Source organism: Equus quagga, chromosome 3 (genome assembly GCF_021613505.1).
Source record: "Equus quagga isolate Etosha38 chromosome 3, UCLA_HA_Equagga_1.0, whole genome shotgun sequence".
Taxonomy (NCBI): Eukaryota; Metazoa; Chordata; class Mammalia; order Perissodactyla; family Equidae; genus Equus; species Equus quagga.
This window is the reverse complement of record NC_060269.1, coordinates 107,990,119-108,010,044: the sequence shown is the minus strand read 5'-3', so window position 1 is coordinate 108,010,044 and position 19,926 is coordinate 107,990,119. Positions and strand designations below refer to the sequence as shown.

The 19,926-nt window shown below is 36.8% G+C and overlaps 1 protein-coding gene across 18 annotated transcripts in view; it reads left to right on the top strand.

The window, feature by feature from the left end:
* ADGRL3 (adhesion G protein-coupled receptor L3) overlaps nucleotides 1–19,926 on the top strand; it is a 794,963-nt gene that overhangs the window by 603,435 nt on the left and 171,602 nt on the right. For 14 of the 18 annotated variants that reach the window (XM_046656118.1, XM_046656108.1, XM_046656115.1 and 11 more), the window contains 2 exons: nucleotides 8,778–9,080; nucleotides 10,996–11,099. In XM_046656118.1, coding sequence (XP_046512074.1) covers nucleotides 8,778–9,080; nucleotides 10,996–11,099 — 407 coding nt within the window. The remainder of the gene's footprint in view (nucleotides 1–8,777; nucleotides 9,081–10,995; nucleotides 11,100–19,926) is intronic. The other 4 variants (XM_046656110.1, XM_046656106.1, XM_046656116.1 and 1 more) reach the window with 1 other exon arrangement.

Sequence of the window (19,926 nt, the reverse complement as noted above, 5' to 3'; positions counted from 1 at the left end):
TATTTTAACTTTGAACTTATATATGTCATGCATAACTCTTGTATTTCAATATCACTTTATCTTCATAGGTAAACTACAATTTACAAGTTAATAATAAAACATATGTCACTGCAAATATGAGGCAATAACTCCAGTAACTGGATAACAATGATATCAAAACCAGGAGAATAAAATACAGTATTGAGACTAGGAGTAAGAAATTGTTCTAAATCCTGACACCAATTTAACTGCTTACCCTCTTTGAATGTTTTACTGGTTGTTTGAGAAATCAGTAAACTCAAATGCAGTTGAATTTATTTCCCCAGTTTGTTTGTTTTGCATGGTTTTGTCACCACCAAAGTTTACTTAATATTCTCATAAATTAAAACTTGTAGAAATTTTACAGTAATGAGAACACTAAGGTAACTTGGTTATACCTCAGGAATCTTCAGGAATATTTTCACGCTGTTTGAAGTCAATGTTTATGTGGTTGTTTCAATTTTAAATAAGTGATAGTAACTGAGTTGGAGCTGGAAAAGAATTTACATAAGAAGGGCTAACTCTTCTTTTGTTAAAATGAAGAGGCAACATTAGTTCAATTCAACCAACAATTATTAAAGGCTTCCCATGTGCCGGTGAGGATCATAGTGTCCATACTCAAAAGCTATCACCTCCTCTCTCACACCCCCATACTCTTGTGTGTGTATGGATCCCCTAGTCTTCTAGTCATCATCATCGCCACCGCCACCTCACATGTAGAGCCAAATAGATACTTGTTCTCCCTACTTCCGCTCTTCTCCCATTCAGTCACTCTTAAACACAACCACCCAAGTGAACCTAAGTCAGGTCATGTCACTCCTCTGCTCAGAACATTCGAATGACTTCCCACCTAGGTAGGGTAAACGCCAAAGTGCTCATGTAAAGGACTATGGGCTACAGACCCCCACCACCTCTCCGATCTCATTTCACACTGGTTTTCCCTCACACACTTTGCTCCAGGCACACTGTCACCTCCCTGTGTCTAAGGCCTTTGCAGATGCTGTTCCCTCTACCTGGAAAGCTCCCCAGTTATTACATCTTTCACTCCACCACTTCCATTAGGTCTTCCTTGTCACCATGACAGCTGGGCCATGCCTGACATCCTCTTGAAAATTGCAGTTCCCTTCCCCCAACACTTCCTATTATTTACCCCTGCTTTATATTTTCTTATTATCCTTAAGCACTTTTAAAATGTCTGATATACTGTGTATTTTAATTTTTTTGTTCTATTTGGTATTTATCTCTCCTACTAAAATGAAAGCTCTGTGAGAGCAGGGGTTTTTTATTTTTCGCTGTTTTTGTTATTTACGTCTCTATCCCCAGCATTTAGAATAGCAATTTGCACATAGTAAGCAATCAATAATTCTTGACTGAATTAAGGAGTAAATATCAATATTATTACTGATACTAAATGTTTATTAATATATTATTCTCTGTCATTTACTATGCTAAATATTTTAAACCCATATTGCCATTTCTTTCTCAAATTAGTGTGTATATTATTATCTCACTTTAGTGAAAATAAGATACAGAGAGGTATTATAATTTGTCCAAATTCACATTTCTTTAAATGATAAAGTGTTTATCTCATTGTGCTAAAGAGACATTTCTGTAATTACAATATTTTATCAGCTCTAAGATTCTCATTTTTTCACCTTTTAGCATTTCATAAGTTAGAATATACCTAACAATTGTAGTCAGGTCAAAGTTTAATTGGCAGAAATTGTTTTTTCTTTCTGAGTGGCAGAAAGAATAATTGATAGTGTTGTAGCTTCCACAAAATATAGTACATTAAAATATTCTTGAGGGTGGTCTTCTTGGCTTCATCCTGGGATCCTTGCTGCCAAGTACCATGTGTAATATAAAACAAACACCAATTGATGTATACTGAATGAATACATACAGTTGGCGTATTTCTCCTCTTTCTATTTCCTACCTTCCTCAGTAGATTTTTCTATAAAGCTTCCTAGAGAGGACTTCATGAGGACAAGGAACATAACTATACTCAACATTTTACTCCCAGTACAACACCTGTCATATGGTAGTTGGTTAATAAATATGGATGGAGGGGCTGGCCCCGTGGCCGAGTGGTTAGGTTCGTGTGCTCTGCTGCAGGCGGCCCAGTGTTTCATTGGTTCGAGTCCTGGGCGCGGACATGGCACTGCTCATCAAACCATGCTGAGGCAGCATCCCACATGCCACAGCTAGAAGGACCCACAACGAAGACTACACAACTATGTACTGGGGGGCTTTGGGGAGAAAAAGGAAAAAAATAAAATCTTTAAAAAAAATAATAAAATAAATAAATAAATACTGATGGAGAGATTTAATCTTGTAATTCTTAGAGGTGAGCTTTCTTATAGGCAAATAATATATGCCATACTTGATACTTAAAAAAGAAATGACATCAAACCTTTATCAGATAATATGGATACACATGAGTTTCAGAGTCAAAATATCTGTATTATAATCCTGGCTTTACCACTTATGAACTGTGTAAAGTTAGGAAATTCACTTAACCTCTCTGTAGCTCAATTATGCATGGAAAGCATTAGCACACTGCCTAGGATCTAATATATGCTTGAGAAAAGCCAACTCTTATTTCACATTATTGTTTCCTGTTGTTTATTGCCTCCTTGTATACTGAACAATGTATTAAGTTTTCTGGATTCTATGGTTTTTTCTTAACTGGTCCTGAATCCTTACCTCAGGAGGATTCAAAATGCCATAAAGAGAAAGAAATTAGCTCAAAAAGAATTACTTCCTCCACTTTCAATAGCAGTGGGCAGCTGCTTTCCTGTGGATCAAGTTCAGGTTCTCAATATTCCCTCCAAGTTAATGTGGTTAAGAGTGGGGTCTCTGCAGCAGTGCCTAGGTTGTTTCTCTGTTCTTCTACTGATGAACTTTTAACCTTTGAAAAATTACTGAATCTCTTGGTGCTTCAGTTTCACCATCTATAAAATGAGGATAATTAGTAGAACCTTCTCACAGATTTGTTATCAGAATTAAATGGGCTGGTTACTGTGAAGTGCTCAGAATAAGCGTGATCCATAATAAGTGCTCAGTAAGTACCCAATAGGTCTGGGCCATAGCAATACCAATAAAAGTACATGTGAGCAGTGTTTGAGACAAATTAATTTCCAAATTCATTGAGTTTTTGCATATGTGTTTCTGTTAAGTTTTGCCTGAATTTTTAACAACATAGACCTAAGGGAAAGGGAGGGATTTTGATATTGTTGGATAGAATCCTGGTCCTGTCACTTGTCAGTTATGTAAGCTTGGGAGAATTCCTTAATTTGACTTTTTTTTCCCCCTTTTTCTCCCCAAAGCCCCACGGTACATAGTTGTGTATTTTTAGTTGTGGGTCCTTCTAGTTGTGGCGTGTGGAGTGACGCCTCAGCATGACTTGATGCGCGGTGCCATGTCCGCACCTAGGATTCGAACCAGTGAAACCCTGAGCCACCAAAGCGGAGTGGGCAAACTTAACCACTCAGCCAGGGGGCCGGCCCCTTAATTTGAATTCTTTCATCCCCAAAATGAAAGTACACATACCTACCCAAAGATTGTTCGGAGTACCACACTAGAGCACATGTATAAAACATACAACATAGTTCCTGGCCTGGTAGGGATTAAAAATGTAGCAGATAATTTTAATAAGATGCCCACAAAATCCTGTATTTTAGCCTCTTATGTTACATGGTAAGGCCATTACAAGTTCATGTTTAATTAGAATAGATAGTTTCCTCTGTTTACAACAAGGATAATATCCTATTAGAGAATCAGAAAATATGAATGGATCAAATTACAAAAATAAATATACCCCTACATGGCTGGTAGTATGTGGAATTTCAATGTCTCAAGAGGCCGTAGAGCCAAGTATCATAAATGGATTCTGAAAAGAATTGGATAATTTCATGACTGGTAATATTAAAGTTTCTTTTTAAAATCTAGGTGTAATCAAATCTGCTACCACCAACTGATGGGGTCAGGCAGAATTTCTTTCTTCTACACTGAGCACTGCACAAGTAGACAAAAGCCATTTACAGTGTTGTTACGGTTTTACTATTCTTATTTCCTCTATCAAGCCCTAGGGAAGGTTTCTTCAATAATTAACCATGGATTTAAATAAATATTTGGAGAGTGGGGAGAAGGAAAGGCTTCTGTAGTTAGTCAAAATATTATATGTGAGAATGAAGTTAGCACAATAGAAAGGTTTGTAAAGGGAAAACCATGAGGGGAGATACATATTTCAGAGAGGAAAGGAAAAAAGGAAAGAGAATCAGGAATAAAATCTGTGTACTTTATGAGTAGAAGGTAAACATTTCTTCTATTGTGAAGTGAAGTTTATCCTATCATTGATTCTCTAGTTTTATATTCTCTCTTAAATATTACGTTTTTTAGAAGATGCCCATATTAGTCTAAGGCCATAACAAAATACCACAGACTAGGTGGCTTCAAGAACAGAAAGTCGTTTCCTCACAGTTCTGCTGGCTAAAAGTCCAAGATCAAGGCTCTGGCAGGGTTGGTTTCTCCTGAGGTCTCTGTCCTTGACTTACAGATGGCCGCATTCTCACTGGTTCTCACGTGGCCTTTACTCTGTGAGGCCGTGCTTGGTATCTCTTCCTTTTCTTTGAAGGATACCAGTTCTATTGGATTAGGACCCCACCCTCTGACATCACTGAACTCTAATTACCTCTTTAAAGGCCCTATCTCCAAATACAATCACGTGTGGGTTAGGACTTCAACCTGAATTTTGGGGGAAGACAGTTAAGTCCATAACAATGTTCCTCCAAAATAATAAATATGATTTGTGATCAAGGATAGTAATATTTTATTAGAATCATTTTATTTACTTCAGTCTCTTCTTAAAACACTGTGGAAGACTCCTAGCTGTAGAATGCCTGAAATAATTCAGAATATCATTTTTGATAGCATATTATGAAAAACATGGAACGTGGACTCAGGGGACACTGATTTACTTACAACATGTATTATTATGATTCACTTACCGTTTGATTCACTTACCATTTCCCTCTAGTTATCTTTCCCATATGTTTGCTTGTTTGTAAAATTAGGAATTCATAGTTACAATTACTGGGCACATCTTTTAGTCAGAATTCAAGGAGATAATAGAGATAAAGAAAAACATTGCAAAATGCAAAGCACTATACAAGTGTTGGTTATTTTTATTGTTTTCCATTGATATACTGCACAAACTATAACTTGTAGTAACAGTCAAAATAATATTCATTCTTTTCAAAGCAGTCTGAAGGAAAAATGAATTAAATAAATAAATCAAAATATAAGAATGAAATAAGCCATGAGCAGTAAATTTCAGGGGACAGGAAAATTGAAATTTTCTTTTGGAAATAAGGTTAATTATGAGGAGAAAATGTTAATGTGGAGTTTTGTTTAGTTACTTTTATGAAAATATTAATCTACGTAAGCACAAGAGCACAATACTGATAGCAAAATTATAAGGTATCGTAATAAGGTAAATTACTCAATTTTGATAAAGGGTTACATGTATATAGTCACTCAAACTTATTTTCTGTTACACCATAACCTTTCTCTGATATACAACCACAACCACACTTAATAACATCAGGTTTTATTAACTAGCTGTATCATCAGGTAAGACTCAATAACGAGCTACACTAGAAAAGTGTCATATTGCCTCTCGCTTACTGAAAGATACAGTAAGACTGTTCAGCGCCTGACATGGGCTGGAACTTGGCCTATCAAAGTGTATTGCTACGATTCTTCAGTGAATCTAGGTCTTTTTTCGCCGTACCTAGTAATAAGACAGGTTCTGTCTCGGGCACTGGTGACAACATGTATATCACTAGTACTTATTTTGCCAAAAGCTGGCCTTGAGCGGAGCCCTTGGGAGTCTTACATAGCAGTAAACGGAAGTGCAGGGATGGGGGATTAAGGAGAGCTTTTAAATTTGACTTTTATTCTGCTTAAAGTCAAATGGAATAATATGTCACTGCTTGTAGACATCTCTCTGAGGCAAATTTCCAAGAAAATCAGTTCTATCCTGATCCTTAATGTTAGCATGTCTGTATTAAACTAAGTCCTTGCAATGTATTTCATAACAAATCAAACTTTAAAAAAAATCTCTTTTATCAGTGTTATTGCTTCACAAGAGTATATTCAATTTAAATCTGAATGTTCTGAGATGAGGTCATTTAGGGGAAGAGGAGGCTTCATATTCTCCCTGCTTATTTTGTCTTTGAATGGTCTGCTGGTTTTCTTAATGATAGGATAAGATGCATTTATAAAATGACTTTGCAGCCTCCCAACTGTAGGGACTCTTAGCTACCCCGTTTGCTATTTCCCTCTAGTTATCCTTTCCCTTCTTTTGTGCTATTTCACAAATGAACCCTCCCCTGCTTCCTGACCTATCCGTGATGTTCATGTGTCTTGACTGAGAGCTTATTTACTCTTGATCGGACACAGGCTAAAAGCTGAGGAGATAATCTTGAACAAAACACGTGTTAGTATATAACCCCATCTTGGTACATTTGAAAAGGCTCCTTGATAGAGATGGCATCCAAGCCAAGCCCCAAAGGATAAATAGGAATTAGCCAGGTGGAAATGGGGGCAGGAACACTGCAGCATGTGTAAAAGCCCTGAGGCAGAAAGAACAGGATGCGGTTGGGAAATTACTGGTAATTTTGTATGGTTTAAGAGTAGAGTTAAAAGATGAAGAGGCATTATAAATAACTGGAGAAATAAACTCATGAAGGGCTTTAGGTATGAAGAAAAGGAGTCCGGCCTTTGTTTGGAGGACAGATAGAACTGTTTAAGGATTTTAATCTGGGAGAGATATATTCCAATTTATACTCTATGAGATGCCTCTGGCAAAAGGTATAGAATTGTTTGAATAGGATGATTTTAGAGAAAAATAAAGAACATTGATTTCCATTACATGGTGCTATTGTTAAATACATTTTGATGTGATTCTATAGTCTTTACAAATCTGAAATCTAGATCATTTAAATAGAGCAAATGATACATATATTAAATCAATTCTAAAAGACAAATCTATTCAAAATGGCAAGTCCAGAGTCATAGCGAGCAAAAATCTTGCGATAGTGTGTCATTGCTCCTTGTATATGATTTGTGTGACAGAGACAGTGAATCTTCTCACTGCATATCAGATTATATACATAGATATCAAAATACCAGTATTGCCATTTTGTTCTGGTCTTACTTTCGTTAGGGAAACAGTTACAAGGCTGCTGTATTCATCCATTGATGATGGTGGGGTGAACATAGATAGTGGTGATTGGGGAGGAGAAAAATAAAGAAATGAGACAAAATTGACAAGACTTGACAGTTTGGGGGATCTGGGGCCTATGGAAGAAGAAGGGGAAAAAAAGATACTCTGCCTTCTTGTATGAACGTTGAGTAAATGTAATCATAAACCTTACCATTCACATAGAGAGGGAACACAGAGAAAGGGGAGGAAAGCTGAGAAGAGGGAGAAGAAACAGAAGAACAAAAGCAAGAAGACAAATAGCAAATAGCATCACTTTAGAAAATGCTACAACTTCAATGATTAAATGTCCAGAAAGTTCATAATCCCTTCCCCTGGCCACCTCTATCCTGCTTTTGGAACCTGTATATACACCAAATACACTGTGATGAGTTTGGCATCTCTTCGGGGCAGCAGAGTCAAGTTGATCACGTATTAAAGAAAGCAGACAATGAATGACAAACAGCTGGAGACTCATCACAGGACTCCCTGTAGTTCCCTAAACCTGAGCTACTTTGAATCTGATTACAGCCAATCCCCTACAGTTTATTGCGAGTAAGTGAGGTCAAGAGTAGTTTCTAATCTTACAGTTAGGAAGGCAGAGTATATGTGGAGATCTGGTGTGCTCTTGCATTCCTATTATGGGAATATGAATATATTTTCCCAGAAAGTTAATTCTCTCCAGTGATTATTTCCATAGTGTTGTTAGAACATTCCCTTGGAAATATTATAGGTTTAATAACCTGTTAATATCTGGTCAAGGAACCAAACCAGTTTTATTTGGAACTTAGAATATATTTCCCATCGCCATTTGTTCTGGTTTTAGATTTTTAAAAATCTAGCTAGAAAATAATTTATGGGCACAACTAATTGAAAACTACTTATATTTTACCCCTGTAAATGTCAAGTTTGAAAGTTTTGTTAAGATGAGTTAGTTCTAAGAGCATCAGGGTAGATTTCCAGGCTATTCTAATTTGTGTTAAGGAGACTATACTCAGAACTGCTTTTTACTTTTTAGCTCATGAGCACTTTAATCTCTGATCTCTCTCTCTCTTTATTTTTGTTTTGTTTTACCTTTCCCCAGTTTGCGCCATCTTCAGAAACTCATGTGATACTTAATGGGAAAAGAATGCTGTATATGGCTTTTCCTTTTCTATGCCAAGTTTGAAAATTCTAAGGAGAGGGCTCTAAATTTTAATCCTCTAGTTGTCAAAAAGGCCTGAGGCATTAAAAAGCTTCCTGAAGGGCTGATTGTACTGTAATTTTTTTTCTGTGACTTGAATCATGAAGAACCATAAACAAGCCTATGTTTGGCATTGGTCAAATGGCTCTTTTGGTACTCAAGTGGCACTCTGACACTTTCGTATTGGCTTATTTTCCCCATGTTTAAGGTTCTTTGAGTTAAGTACAAGTGGTTTCTAAAGTATTAGGACATCGTGAGGTCCTACTGAGAATCAGCAATGTGGGTGTTTTCTTTTGAATTTTATTCCAGAAATCTCTACCACAGGACCTCTTGGCATGGGAAGCACCACCACCAGTACCACCCTGAGGACCACAACTTGGAGCCAGGGCAGGAGTACCACCCCATCAGTGTCAGGAAGAAGAAACCGGAGTACCAGCACCCCATCTCCAGCTGTCGAGGTGCTTGACGACATTACCACACACCTTCCATCAGCATCGTCCCAAATCCCAGCTCAGGAAGAGAGCTGTGAGGCTGTGGAAGCCCGAGAAATCATGTGGTTTAAGACCCGTCAAGGACAGGTGGCAAAGCAGCCGTGCCCTGCAGGAACTATAGGTAAGTCTGTCCTACAGAGCTAAGCTAGAGGTGTGTTACTTTGGCTTGCTTTTGTAGCATGTGTTTCTTTTCTTTCATCACTACATATTTTTGTTTCTTCACTTTGGTTAAATTCTGAACTCCGCTAAATTCCCATTTAAAGCAACGTAGTTTCAGAGTTTGAAAATGCAGTCTGAATAAGTCACAGGTGAGAATTTGGTGGGAATACATGTGAGATCAGTAGTTTTCAGCCAAAGGTGAGGTCTCTGGGTTGAGTTACAGTTCAGCTCTGGATGGCCCGGCTGCTACAGAGAGGCAGCTCTTCCATGCAGCAGCCAAGAGAACTCACTGGATCAACGGGGGCTGGTTCTCTTGCTTGTCACCAACTGCCAAATATTGATTGCAGAAAATTAGGATGAGGAATTCTATGTTGAAAATGATCATTGAAACTACCTAAAATTTAACAAAAGAGAAAGTTTGTCCTTTTTGCCAGTTTTTTTTTACTGATATAATTCATAATATCCCCAAATAGTAACCATATTATTCCCTGCAATTTTTAAGCCAGAAATAGTCTGCTTTTCTTTGTTACATAGATTTATCTTCGTAAATCTAATACTTGATACACTGAATAAAATTTGCATCATTCCATAGAATATGGAAATAAAACAAATTAAACAATAGATGACACAATAGTGTCATTAAGGACGTGTCTTCAGGTGAAATTGATTTGGTTACTTTAGACAGGTTTGTCTTAGAAAAGAAATGCATATATCACTATGACTTCCGTGGTATTTGAAGTGGCGTGAAGACTAGAAAGTATATTGGTTTTTATAAAAGTGCACATTTAATGTTTTTTGTCAGCAAAGTGTTTAAAAATATTCTGAAATCTTCCTTCCCTGTATGAAGGGGGGCAATGTTTAGTTCTAAAGTTTTCTGTGGTAATGGAATCAGAAAACAGTTTGAAACCTTCTCTCTTAGTACTGTCCCCTTAGTTAGTTATGGGCCTCAGTTTCTTCAGCTCTAAAAGAGAAATAATAACAGCCCCCCTACTTCAGATGTTTGTTCTGAATATTAGTGAAAAGACTTGATTTGAAAGCACTTTGCGAACTACCAAACACTGCAGAAGTACGTTGTTATTGTTCAGTGAATATTGGGAAAGCAATTTAAAGGAAACCTTCTGAAGCCCTCCCAGGTGACTGTCCATCTCCTGTAGTCTTATGTGTACCCTTTCTCTGCCCCCTCTGCTGCACCCCTGTTCAGGCCCACATGGTCTCTCACTTGAATTATTGGAATAGCTTTCTCACAACCTCCCCTTCACTCCTTCAAATTCATCCTCCATGCTACTGTAACAGCTGTCTTAGACCTAAATCAGCTCATTACTCTCCTCTGCTTAATGTTCTTCACTGATTTTCTAGCATCCACACATGATAGATAAGGGAATTTATGATCTGGTGTTGCCTACCTTTCCAACTCCGTTAACTAAAGCTCCGCTATCCAGTAGAACTCAGTTCAAAACAGTTGAAGTTTCCCAAAGAGAGCATATTGTTCCTCCACCTGGAACGTCTTTTCCCACTTTCCTGAAAAACTTGCAAACAAATTCTTTTAAGACTCAAGTGCTACCTTGCCTCTGAAAACTCAAGTAATAAGCCCCATGGAGGCAGGTACCACATCCATCTGATTCATTAAATTATTCCCTGTACCTAGCATAGTTGCCAGCAAGCACTTTAAAAATATTGAATGTTTTTGGTTTTTGGATTATATTTCACTGAAGCCAGTTGCTTGCCAGGCATCGTACATGGCGTTTTAATCAACATTAACTCAGTTTAATGATCTCATTTTTACCTTTGCTCATATTTAAACATACCATGGATATAAAGTCATTGTAAGAACAATGGTTTGAATATTTGAAGCAGACCTATTTCTCTCATTATTTTAGGAGTATCAACTTATCTATGCCTGGCTCCTGATGGAATCTGGGATCCCCAAGGACCAGATCTTAGCAACTGTTCTTCTCCTTGGGTCAACCACATAACACAGAAGGTAAATCATGTGACTGACAAGAAATGCTTCGTCAAACCTACATCCTCTGTTGTTGATTATAACTGCTGCAAACAAAACAGTCAAAATTTTTTTAAAAATTAGTGTGGAAAAATTCTCCCAGTATAATTTAATTTAAGATTTAATGACAACCTCTGATATACTATGAGCTAATTCTGGAATTTTGTTGTTCTTATAGGGCAAATCCATGAACTTCCTCTAAGGCAGACTATATTGCTTATAATAATTTTATTATTAATAAAATTTTTATGGTATTGTGAACTACAAATATGAAAGTCCAAGAGGTATTATAAATCCAGCAAGCAAAAGCTTCTGGTATACGTACACATGGATTTTCCTATGGAAATAATAATTACAGAAAAAAGTCTACCTCTGGAATTTTAAGGCATTTGATAAATGTTCTGTAACGTAATCACTTATCAGTGTTAAAAGTATACACATGTGTGACAGAATCTTGCAGACTCAAATTTGCAGGGCTTATTTGGTTGCAATATGTTGAACATTTTTATTATTAATGCACTGTGGGGCTTTGAATTGATTTCATTACAAACAGAGACCAGATGTGCATTTATGCCAAAAGGGCTATGGGATGAATGCTTATTATAGCAATTTGTGTGGATTTATGCACTCCTAAAATGAAGAGTCCTTCTATGGCACATTAGCTATGCTGAGGAATTTCTGAAAGAGATTTTTCCTGAGAAATATTACAAATGATGGCCTTACTAAAAGCCTGTCTGTGCCATTTGCTCTTTTCTCTATTTGTTTTTAACCAGGCTGATCCTCAATAATATACTGTATAATAATCCATAAATATCTACCCAGTAGATCATTTAGCAGATGAGCCGTAACTATCTATTTACCCTAAATCATGGAAGAACAGTGGTTATATTGACTCTAGTTACCCTCTTACATATGCATCCCCATACTTGTTGCTATTCATAATGATGCTTCTCCAATTTCAGCACTGTTCCTGCTGCAGTTTTTATGTCCTTTGATTTTATTACAGTGTAGCTCAGACCCCAGGGCAAATAACTCTTGCTGGATGTGATCAGATTAAGAGATCAGTAGCATATCTCCTTACATTAGCAACTTTTAAGAAATACTCCCTGCATACTTAGCCCAGGGGTTAATATTAATTCAGTAATAATTCACCTAGAAAGCTGCGTATTTTCATAATTCCTGAATATAGTTGGACTATTTCATTGCAGAAATTACTGGGTGACTTTAACTGATAATGATGCTTAATTCTTTTCTTCCCTCTGCAGACCTGCTAATCTTATAACAAAAGAGATAATTCTTTGCAAAGACCAGACAGCTGTTGCCCATTTGATTTATGGATGGGGTGTTTTTGTTTTAGAAGAAATATGTTTCATTCTTCCAGAGCATTTCCGTTTAATCCTGTAGAGTCTGTAAAATTGTATTATAATTATGTTAAGGTTATAGAATTTAGGCAATTGGAATGTGTAATAATACCTTAGCTTGATTACTCATAAATTTGTAAAATCTTCAAAAGTAGAACAGGAGGCTTTGGAGCACTCTGAATCGGCTTATGCAGCTAACCCAAGGTCAGTGTTGGAGCTGAGGTTTTGGCGAGGTCTACCTTTATCAAGATATCATGCTTAGCCACAACACTGGTTAAACTATGGATGGATTATGATTGCCTTTATCTCACACACCCACTTACCTAGTCGCTCTTCACTTCTGTTCACCCTTTTACCTGGTGTGTGCCTTTTACCTCCAAATATTTATACTACTCATTGAATATAAATGGTAGTTGAACAGGTTTCTTTACCACAACACTCCAACATTTTAAGTATTTACATTGTAGACCTCCAAGAGAAAATTTGTGTAGAGTGTTTGCAGAGTTATTTGTCCATATTTTCTCCCCCTCCTCCCCAAAATGTCTTCTACAGAATTTATACCTTTGCTTGTTTCTTCCCTCAGTTCCAGATCCCAACAGCAATTAGATGGGACATTCGAAGAGGGTTTATTTAGAGTGGTATTAGGGGAGCAAAGGTGAACTGCAAGGGATTAAGCAGGAACCCAGAGCTAGTAACAGGGATTGGAGCTATTCCCAACCCCAGACCTGTGGTTGCTGGATCAAAGGAGTGGCTAAAAATTAGAACCAGGGTGTCCTGGAGAGGAAAGATGACTTATAGATGAGAGACACAGCCTAGCCTGAGAAGACTTATCGGAAAGAGAGCTAGGGTGATAAATATCCTGACCTCACTCTCCATCCTTCCTCGTTCACCTCTCCAGCCTCCCCATTGGCCAAACCCAAATGGAAGCCAGAGAAGAGGGGCTCTCTTAATGACAGCCATTTAAGTCCACCTTCTGGGGCAGAGAGCAGGATGGAGATAGATGGAAAGGGACCTTGAACTAGCAAATGGAAAATACCCAGCATAGTTCTCAGCTTTTTGCTCTCTTCCTCCCACTCCTCCTCTCTTTCCTATCTCCTTCTCTGCCTTTCTTCCTCTCCCCTGCCTTTCTTTCCCTTGTCTAATCCCCCTCTCCTCTCCTCCCACCTTCCCCTTTTTCTCTAACGGATTATTTTATGCCATGTTGAAAAACTAAAGTGAAATAGGTATCTTTAAAGATTCATTCCTTCCCTCCGCCCCCCATTGTAGTTCTGTGAACTTCAGACTTTTAAAGTAAAGGAACACTTTTTAACCCCAATGAAAGCTTACGTGAAAAAACAACATACATATGCCAAAAAGTAGGTGATTCTTTCACTTAAATAGTGTATTCAGTTTCCCCTCCCCAGGAGTTTGTGGGTGAATGTACCCTGGAGTGTGAGGTACCTCCTTTATGGCTTTACAATGCCTCTGGGGAATTCCTGCAGGTTTTAAAGGAAAGAAGATGTCTGGAGCACAGTCTCCCCATCTATACAAAGGGGAGGATCATTCATTTCATTATCAATAGTATTCACTCACTGTATGTCAGGCACCATTATAGACAGCAAGTATACACAAATAAAGGAATTAGGATGTTTACTTTAGTTGGAAAAGGCAAACTTTATATTTTCATTTTCTTTAAGAAGTGAGTTATGTTTATTCCCCTGTAGTCAGGCCAGGAGGGAGAAAACAGACAAACAATTTTGAGGATTTCTGACTCACAAATGAATTCAGGCCATTTGTATACTGGTGAAATTACAGATTAAATTCTGTGCAATAATAGCACATGGACATTTCACTAGAGAATATGTGCGCCTTCAAAGTCAGAATATCACAAAAAAGTTTGTCACAAAATAACCAGAATACTCTCATAATGATGAGATTTAATAGAAGCGTAATTTGTACAGGAAGGGGAAAGCAAAAGGTGCACACAAGGGGACCTTTACCCCAGCAACAATAGAAGGGAAGGAGGGGAGGGAGAGAGAAAGAGAGTGATTGGCAGGTGGATGGATGGATGGATGGATGGATAGATAGATGGATGGATGGATGGATGGATGGATGGATGGAAGAAAAGGTAGGTACCAAGATAAATAGATGGATGGATAGAAAGGTAGATGGATAGATATTTTTTGTTGTTTGTGCCATCGAGTCGACTCCCACTCCTAGAGAGCCTGTGGACAGCAGAGCAGAACCCTGCCCACTGTTTTTGCACCATCCTCTCCCATTCAGGCACCATATCAGACAATGTTCCACTGCTCTTCATAGGGTTTTCATGGCCAATTTTTTTAGAAGTGGGTGGCCAGTCTTCTAGTCTGTCTGAGACTGAAAGCTCCACAGAAACCTGTCCAGGATGGGTGACCCTGCTGGTATTTGAAAACTGGTGGCAGAGCTTTCAGCATCACAGCAACACGCAACTTTGCTGGTGACACAGTATGACATCCGACAGACAGGTGGTGTAGTTCCCTAACTGGGAAACGAACTCAGGGCTTGGCGGTGAGAATGCTGAATCTTAACCACTAGACCACCAGGGCTGGCTATAAATAGATATATCTGTCTTCAAATTAATGTTTTAAAAATATTTCCAGGGGCCAGCCCAGTGAAATAGTAGTTAAGTTCGTGTGCTCTGATTCAGCAGCTCGGGGTTTGCAGGTTCAGATCCCTGGCGCAGACCTAGCACCGCTTATCAAGCCACACTGTGAGCACATCACACATAAAATAGAGGAAGACTGGCACAGATGTTAGCTCAGTGACAATTTTCCTCAAGCGAAAAGAGGAAGATTGGCAACAGATGTTAGCTCAGGACCAATCTTCCTCACAAAAAATAAATAAATAAAAATAAAAATTTCCAAGTTTTGTTGAAAGCCACAAAATAAGTAATACAGAGCTCTGCCTCCTCAAACATACTTAGCAAAATATCCTATTTTCTTATCTTTCTTAATATCTGCTTACTAAAATCATAGTCTCTGGCTTCAGCTTGATCTCTTTCTTAGACTCACATTTTCAAAAAAAAATTTCTATTTTGCATACCTTTAAAGAGTTTATTGTACTTTGTGATCCCTCCAGTCTTTTTCAATTTAAAATTCTGTGAAAATAGTTTTGAACAGCTTCCATATTTATTTATATGTAAAGTGAGGTCTGCTTCCTACTTCATTACTTGGTCCAACCACTATATGGAAAAGAAATGCCTGACTTGTCACCGGGAAATAATCTTTCTATTTCTAGCAAACCGAAGTGTCTTTTCTTTTGTTTGTACACAAGCTATTGACAGATTTTGAGATAAGTAAGTCCTTCCTGCATTTTCTAAAGAAAGATGTGACGATCTAGATATATTGTTGCTATTTTACACTATAAAATAAGTCAGTTATTTGCCCTGGAAGACTAGGTTGAGTCCTGTCACCTAGATTTTAATTTCTCCATTCTCTTATCACTGTAGATCTAATATGAAATGAAAGTAAATTGTGTCTTAGTTTTATCAGAGGTTGATGGGGTTTCCAAGACTGCAGGCTTGTTTAACCCACTTTCAATTCTAAGATAGAAGTATTTTATTGTTTATATACCTACTTGACTGTAGCAAAATTGGGAGATCTTTTAAAGAAATGGTAGCTATATACTTAAACACCATAAATAACTCTTTCATAAATTGCTTTGGCACCCGATTCATGTTTCATGTAATAAATCTCATAAGATGTCAAAGCTTATTTCAAAGAAAATTGTTTTTACTTGTGTCAAAATTTGAAATGTAAATAGTATCCGTCTCTGCCATAATTATTACTCTTAACTAAAGCCTCAGGTTTTCCCCTCCCCTATTCAAGTCCTAGATATAAGCCTACCATTTCAATACAGGCATTAATTTACTAATCCTAACAAAACTCATATGATTTCTCAGTGTACATGTGCTTATTTCAGAGGAATAGTTTGGTAGAATTTAGTAAAAGAAGTGTCAGAGATAGACATTTTAACGAGGTCTGTAAGTTAGGATATGTGGAATAATATTATTTCAACCCTCTCTCTTTGCACAGAAGACTTGAGGCAGATTCAAGAGATGTGTTTATTTTTGTATGGAAATAAGATAATTTTAGTCCATGAGAACTGCAATGAAAGAAAGAAATTTGGTGATCGAAAAGACAGTAGAGTAGCTTCCAGATGCCACTGGAAAGAATATGGTCACTGAAGACCTGGTATGGAAAGGCAACCTTTGAACTGAGCCATTAACGTTGGGGTCACAGTGGCTATCAAAGAATCCTGTTAATGGTACCAGTGCTGAGTTGTATAAACAAGAAACCTGAGGATGACTATTGGTGCCTCTCTTTCCTTCCCCTCTCACGTCCACCCAATCATACAGTAGGCCTGTCTGTGTACATCTGAATTCCTCACAAGTCAGGCCACTTTTCACTTTTCTTCGCTGCTACCACCCCAGTCTACAGCAGCTGTTGCTCTAGCCTCACAGCAGGGCTCCTTTTATTCACTCATGAGCCCTGGAATCCTGAGTTTATTTCAAATACTATCCTGATCAGCCCACTCCTTTTTAGACACGTTAGGCCTTCCCTTGCTTTTAGCACAATTCCCAAAATCTTCATCATGACTTCCAAAGGGGGACCACTTCATCTGCTCCTCACTCACCTCTCCAGCTGCCTGAAGTCCAGTGACTATGCCCTTTGTGCGCTGTCCCAGAGACGCCATACCCCTTCCTCTGGAGAGCTATGCTCTCTGCCTGGAGGTGCCACCTTCATCCCAACCTAATTCCTTCCTTTCCATTCCGTCTTAGATTAAACATTCTTCCTCAAAGAAGCATTTCCGAATTACTCCCCAACTTCATACGCCAGGTTCAAAGGCCCTTAAACTGGGATTCCATATTGCATGCAACAAAATTGAAATTACGTAATTGTGCAGATAATTTAACAACGCTTTCCATTGCTAATATGTAAGCCCCTTGTCATTGGGAACCACTTTATTCAGTATTGTATCCCCAGACTTTAGCACAGTGCTTAGAAATTCAAATTTGAAGAACAAATGAACGTATAGACTAATCAAACACTTGTTGAAATGCTAGATAAATAGGTAGATAGATATAGTTATCCTATCTTTTAAAAACTAGATATAACATATTTTTAATACATATATACATAATTTATGCTATGTAGATATCAATATTGAATTCTGAAGGTAAAAAATGTATTTTTTTTCTTTTTGTTGTACTTCAGTACTCCGTCTTCTCAAACCATGGTTATTCTAGACTCTAGTTTTTATGTAGCATCCTCTTGGCTTTCTCCCCACCAGTATTCCATCTTACCTGGTCACTCTCAACTTATCTTTTAAAACTTCACTTAGTTGTTACCTCTGTTGGCTTCTCACCCTGTTTGCAGGTGTTTATTACCCCTTTGCTATAGTCCCATAATATTTCATATACATTTCTGTTATTACAATTGCATTCTTGAATTAGTATTATCTGCCTTTACATACCCTTCTCCTCCCCTAATCCTGACTGATAGAATGTGAGCTTCCTGAGTGCCAGAGCTGTATGACATTCCTCTTTATTACCTCAGGAAATAGTGTCCGAATGGTTATTGAATGAATGGAAGATTTTTACTATGATTTCTTCAATTTTAAGAGGAAGAGAGGATCAGAATGAATAATTAGTTGTATCAATTTTTATTTTACTTTAAAAACATACTTTTCATATTTTTATTGTAAACATTTTTATGATTTATTTGTACTTTGTTTTTTTCCCTACAACTTTCTTGTTGGGGAGTGTTAAGTTTTGGAGTTCTTTTGTGGGATTAATAGATTTATTCCTCATAAATAAACACTTCTTGAATGCTAAAATGTGACTACTATTTTTAAGATAATCCACTAGTGATTTTCATATTTGACTCATTGTTTGACAAAACTGCATTTTCTGCTATTGTCATAGGCAGTGTCATTTTCTTTTATGTTGAGAACATTTATGTTTTGGGTTATTAGTCACCTACATTTTCAACTTTTTCTTTACTGTACATAAAAAAAGTTTCCATTTTTATATAAGGGAATTACATAGGCTTTCTTTTCCACCTTATCATGTTCTACCCCAATATTATAATAATAAATATTGAAGACTATACTTGTACAACTGCACAGAAAAAAAACAGAAATGGAATTACAGTATGAAAATACCAGTGCTATTATTTCCTATTTTTTCTGTTTCATAAATAATTTTCCTTTTAAAAATGTTCCATGGTAAATGTAATGAAAGTCAGTACTTGCATCCTGACTACTGAAGATAATGTTGATCAAAAAAATTGTATTGTCTAGTTCAGTAATCTCAAACTTTTTTCAACATGGCCCATTTAAGTGAATCAAAAGATTCCAGAGGTCCATCTGCCCTGACATTTTATCATAGAAAAGTACTAATGGTAATAAAGAAATAGAAGAAAACAATATATAATAATAATAACAACAATAAAAATAAAACAATTACACAAGAACACAATAATTAATGAAGTAAAACAATAGTAATTCTACAAATATATTCATTATTGTAAGTATAGCATAGGTGGAAAATTACAACCAGTTCAAGACACTATCAATGGTGCCTTGATCAAACCATATCCCTTTGGGAAATTACAGGAATTCCACCTATCTGGGTATTCATGTGCACAGTAAGAGTTTCGCAAAGTTACCAAGCTATTGTATGAGGTGTTCAGACTTATTGATGGAATACTGAATTTGAACACTTAGTGAATACTAGCATTTCACTAATTTAATTAGTGGATATTGAATTTTATAAATTGTTAATTGACTTACTAGATTAGTAGTATGTAGCCCTAAATTATATGTAAAAATTAAAATGTGTGGATTATAATCACATTTATGTCACTCTGTGACCACTTAAAGTACTTCCGTGATCCATTAGTGGGCTGTGAATACTACTTTGATCTCCACTGAATTTGTTGCATGCTTGTCTTTGAGCCCTATACTGTATTCTATTTAGTCTTACAGGTATCTTAAGTCTGCAGGGCTGACCATATTTTACTAATTCTTTAAACTTAGTGCTGGTGTTTTCCTTTTTAAGGATTTCTAAAAAGTACCAATTAACTATATAATAATACTTTAACATACTCTTCTTGTAATACATTAACATATTCTTCTTGTAAAATATATACATTACAGAAAAAGATTTTTCTTTTGATTCTCATCTTTCAGACTTTGATCTATGTATTTAAATATATATACATATATAAACACATGAAATATTTTATATAATATTTTTTATAAGAAGCATATTTATATGCTACTAGTGTTGTGTATTTATGTTTCACAAATAGCATGCTAAAATATATTAGCATATATATAAATAATGTTTTATACTTGCATTTGTTTTAACTCAACAGTACATCGTGAAGATTGATGTTAACAATATTGTTCTCCTTCATACTCTT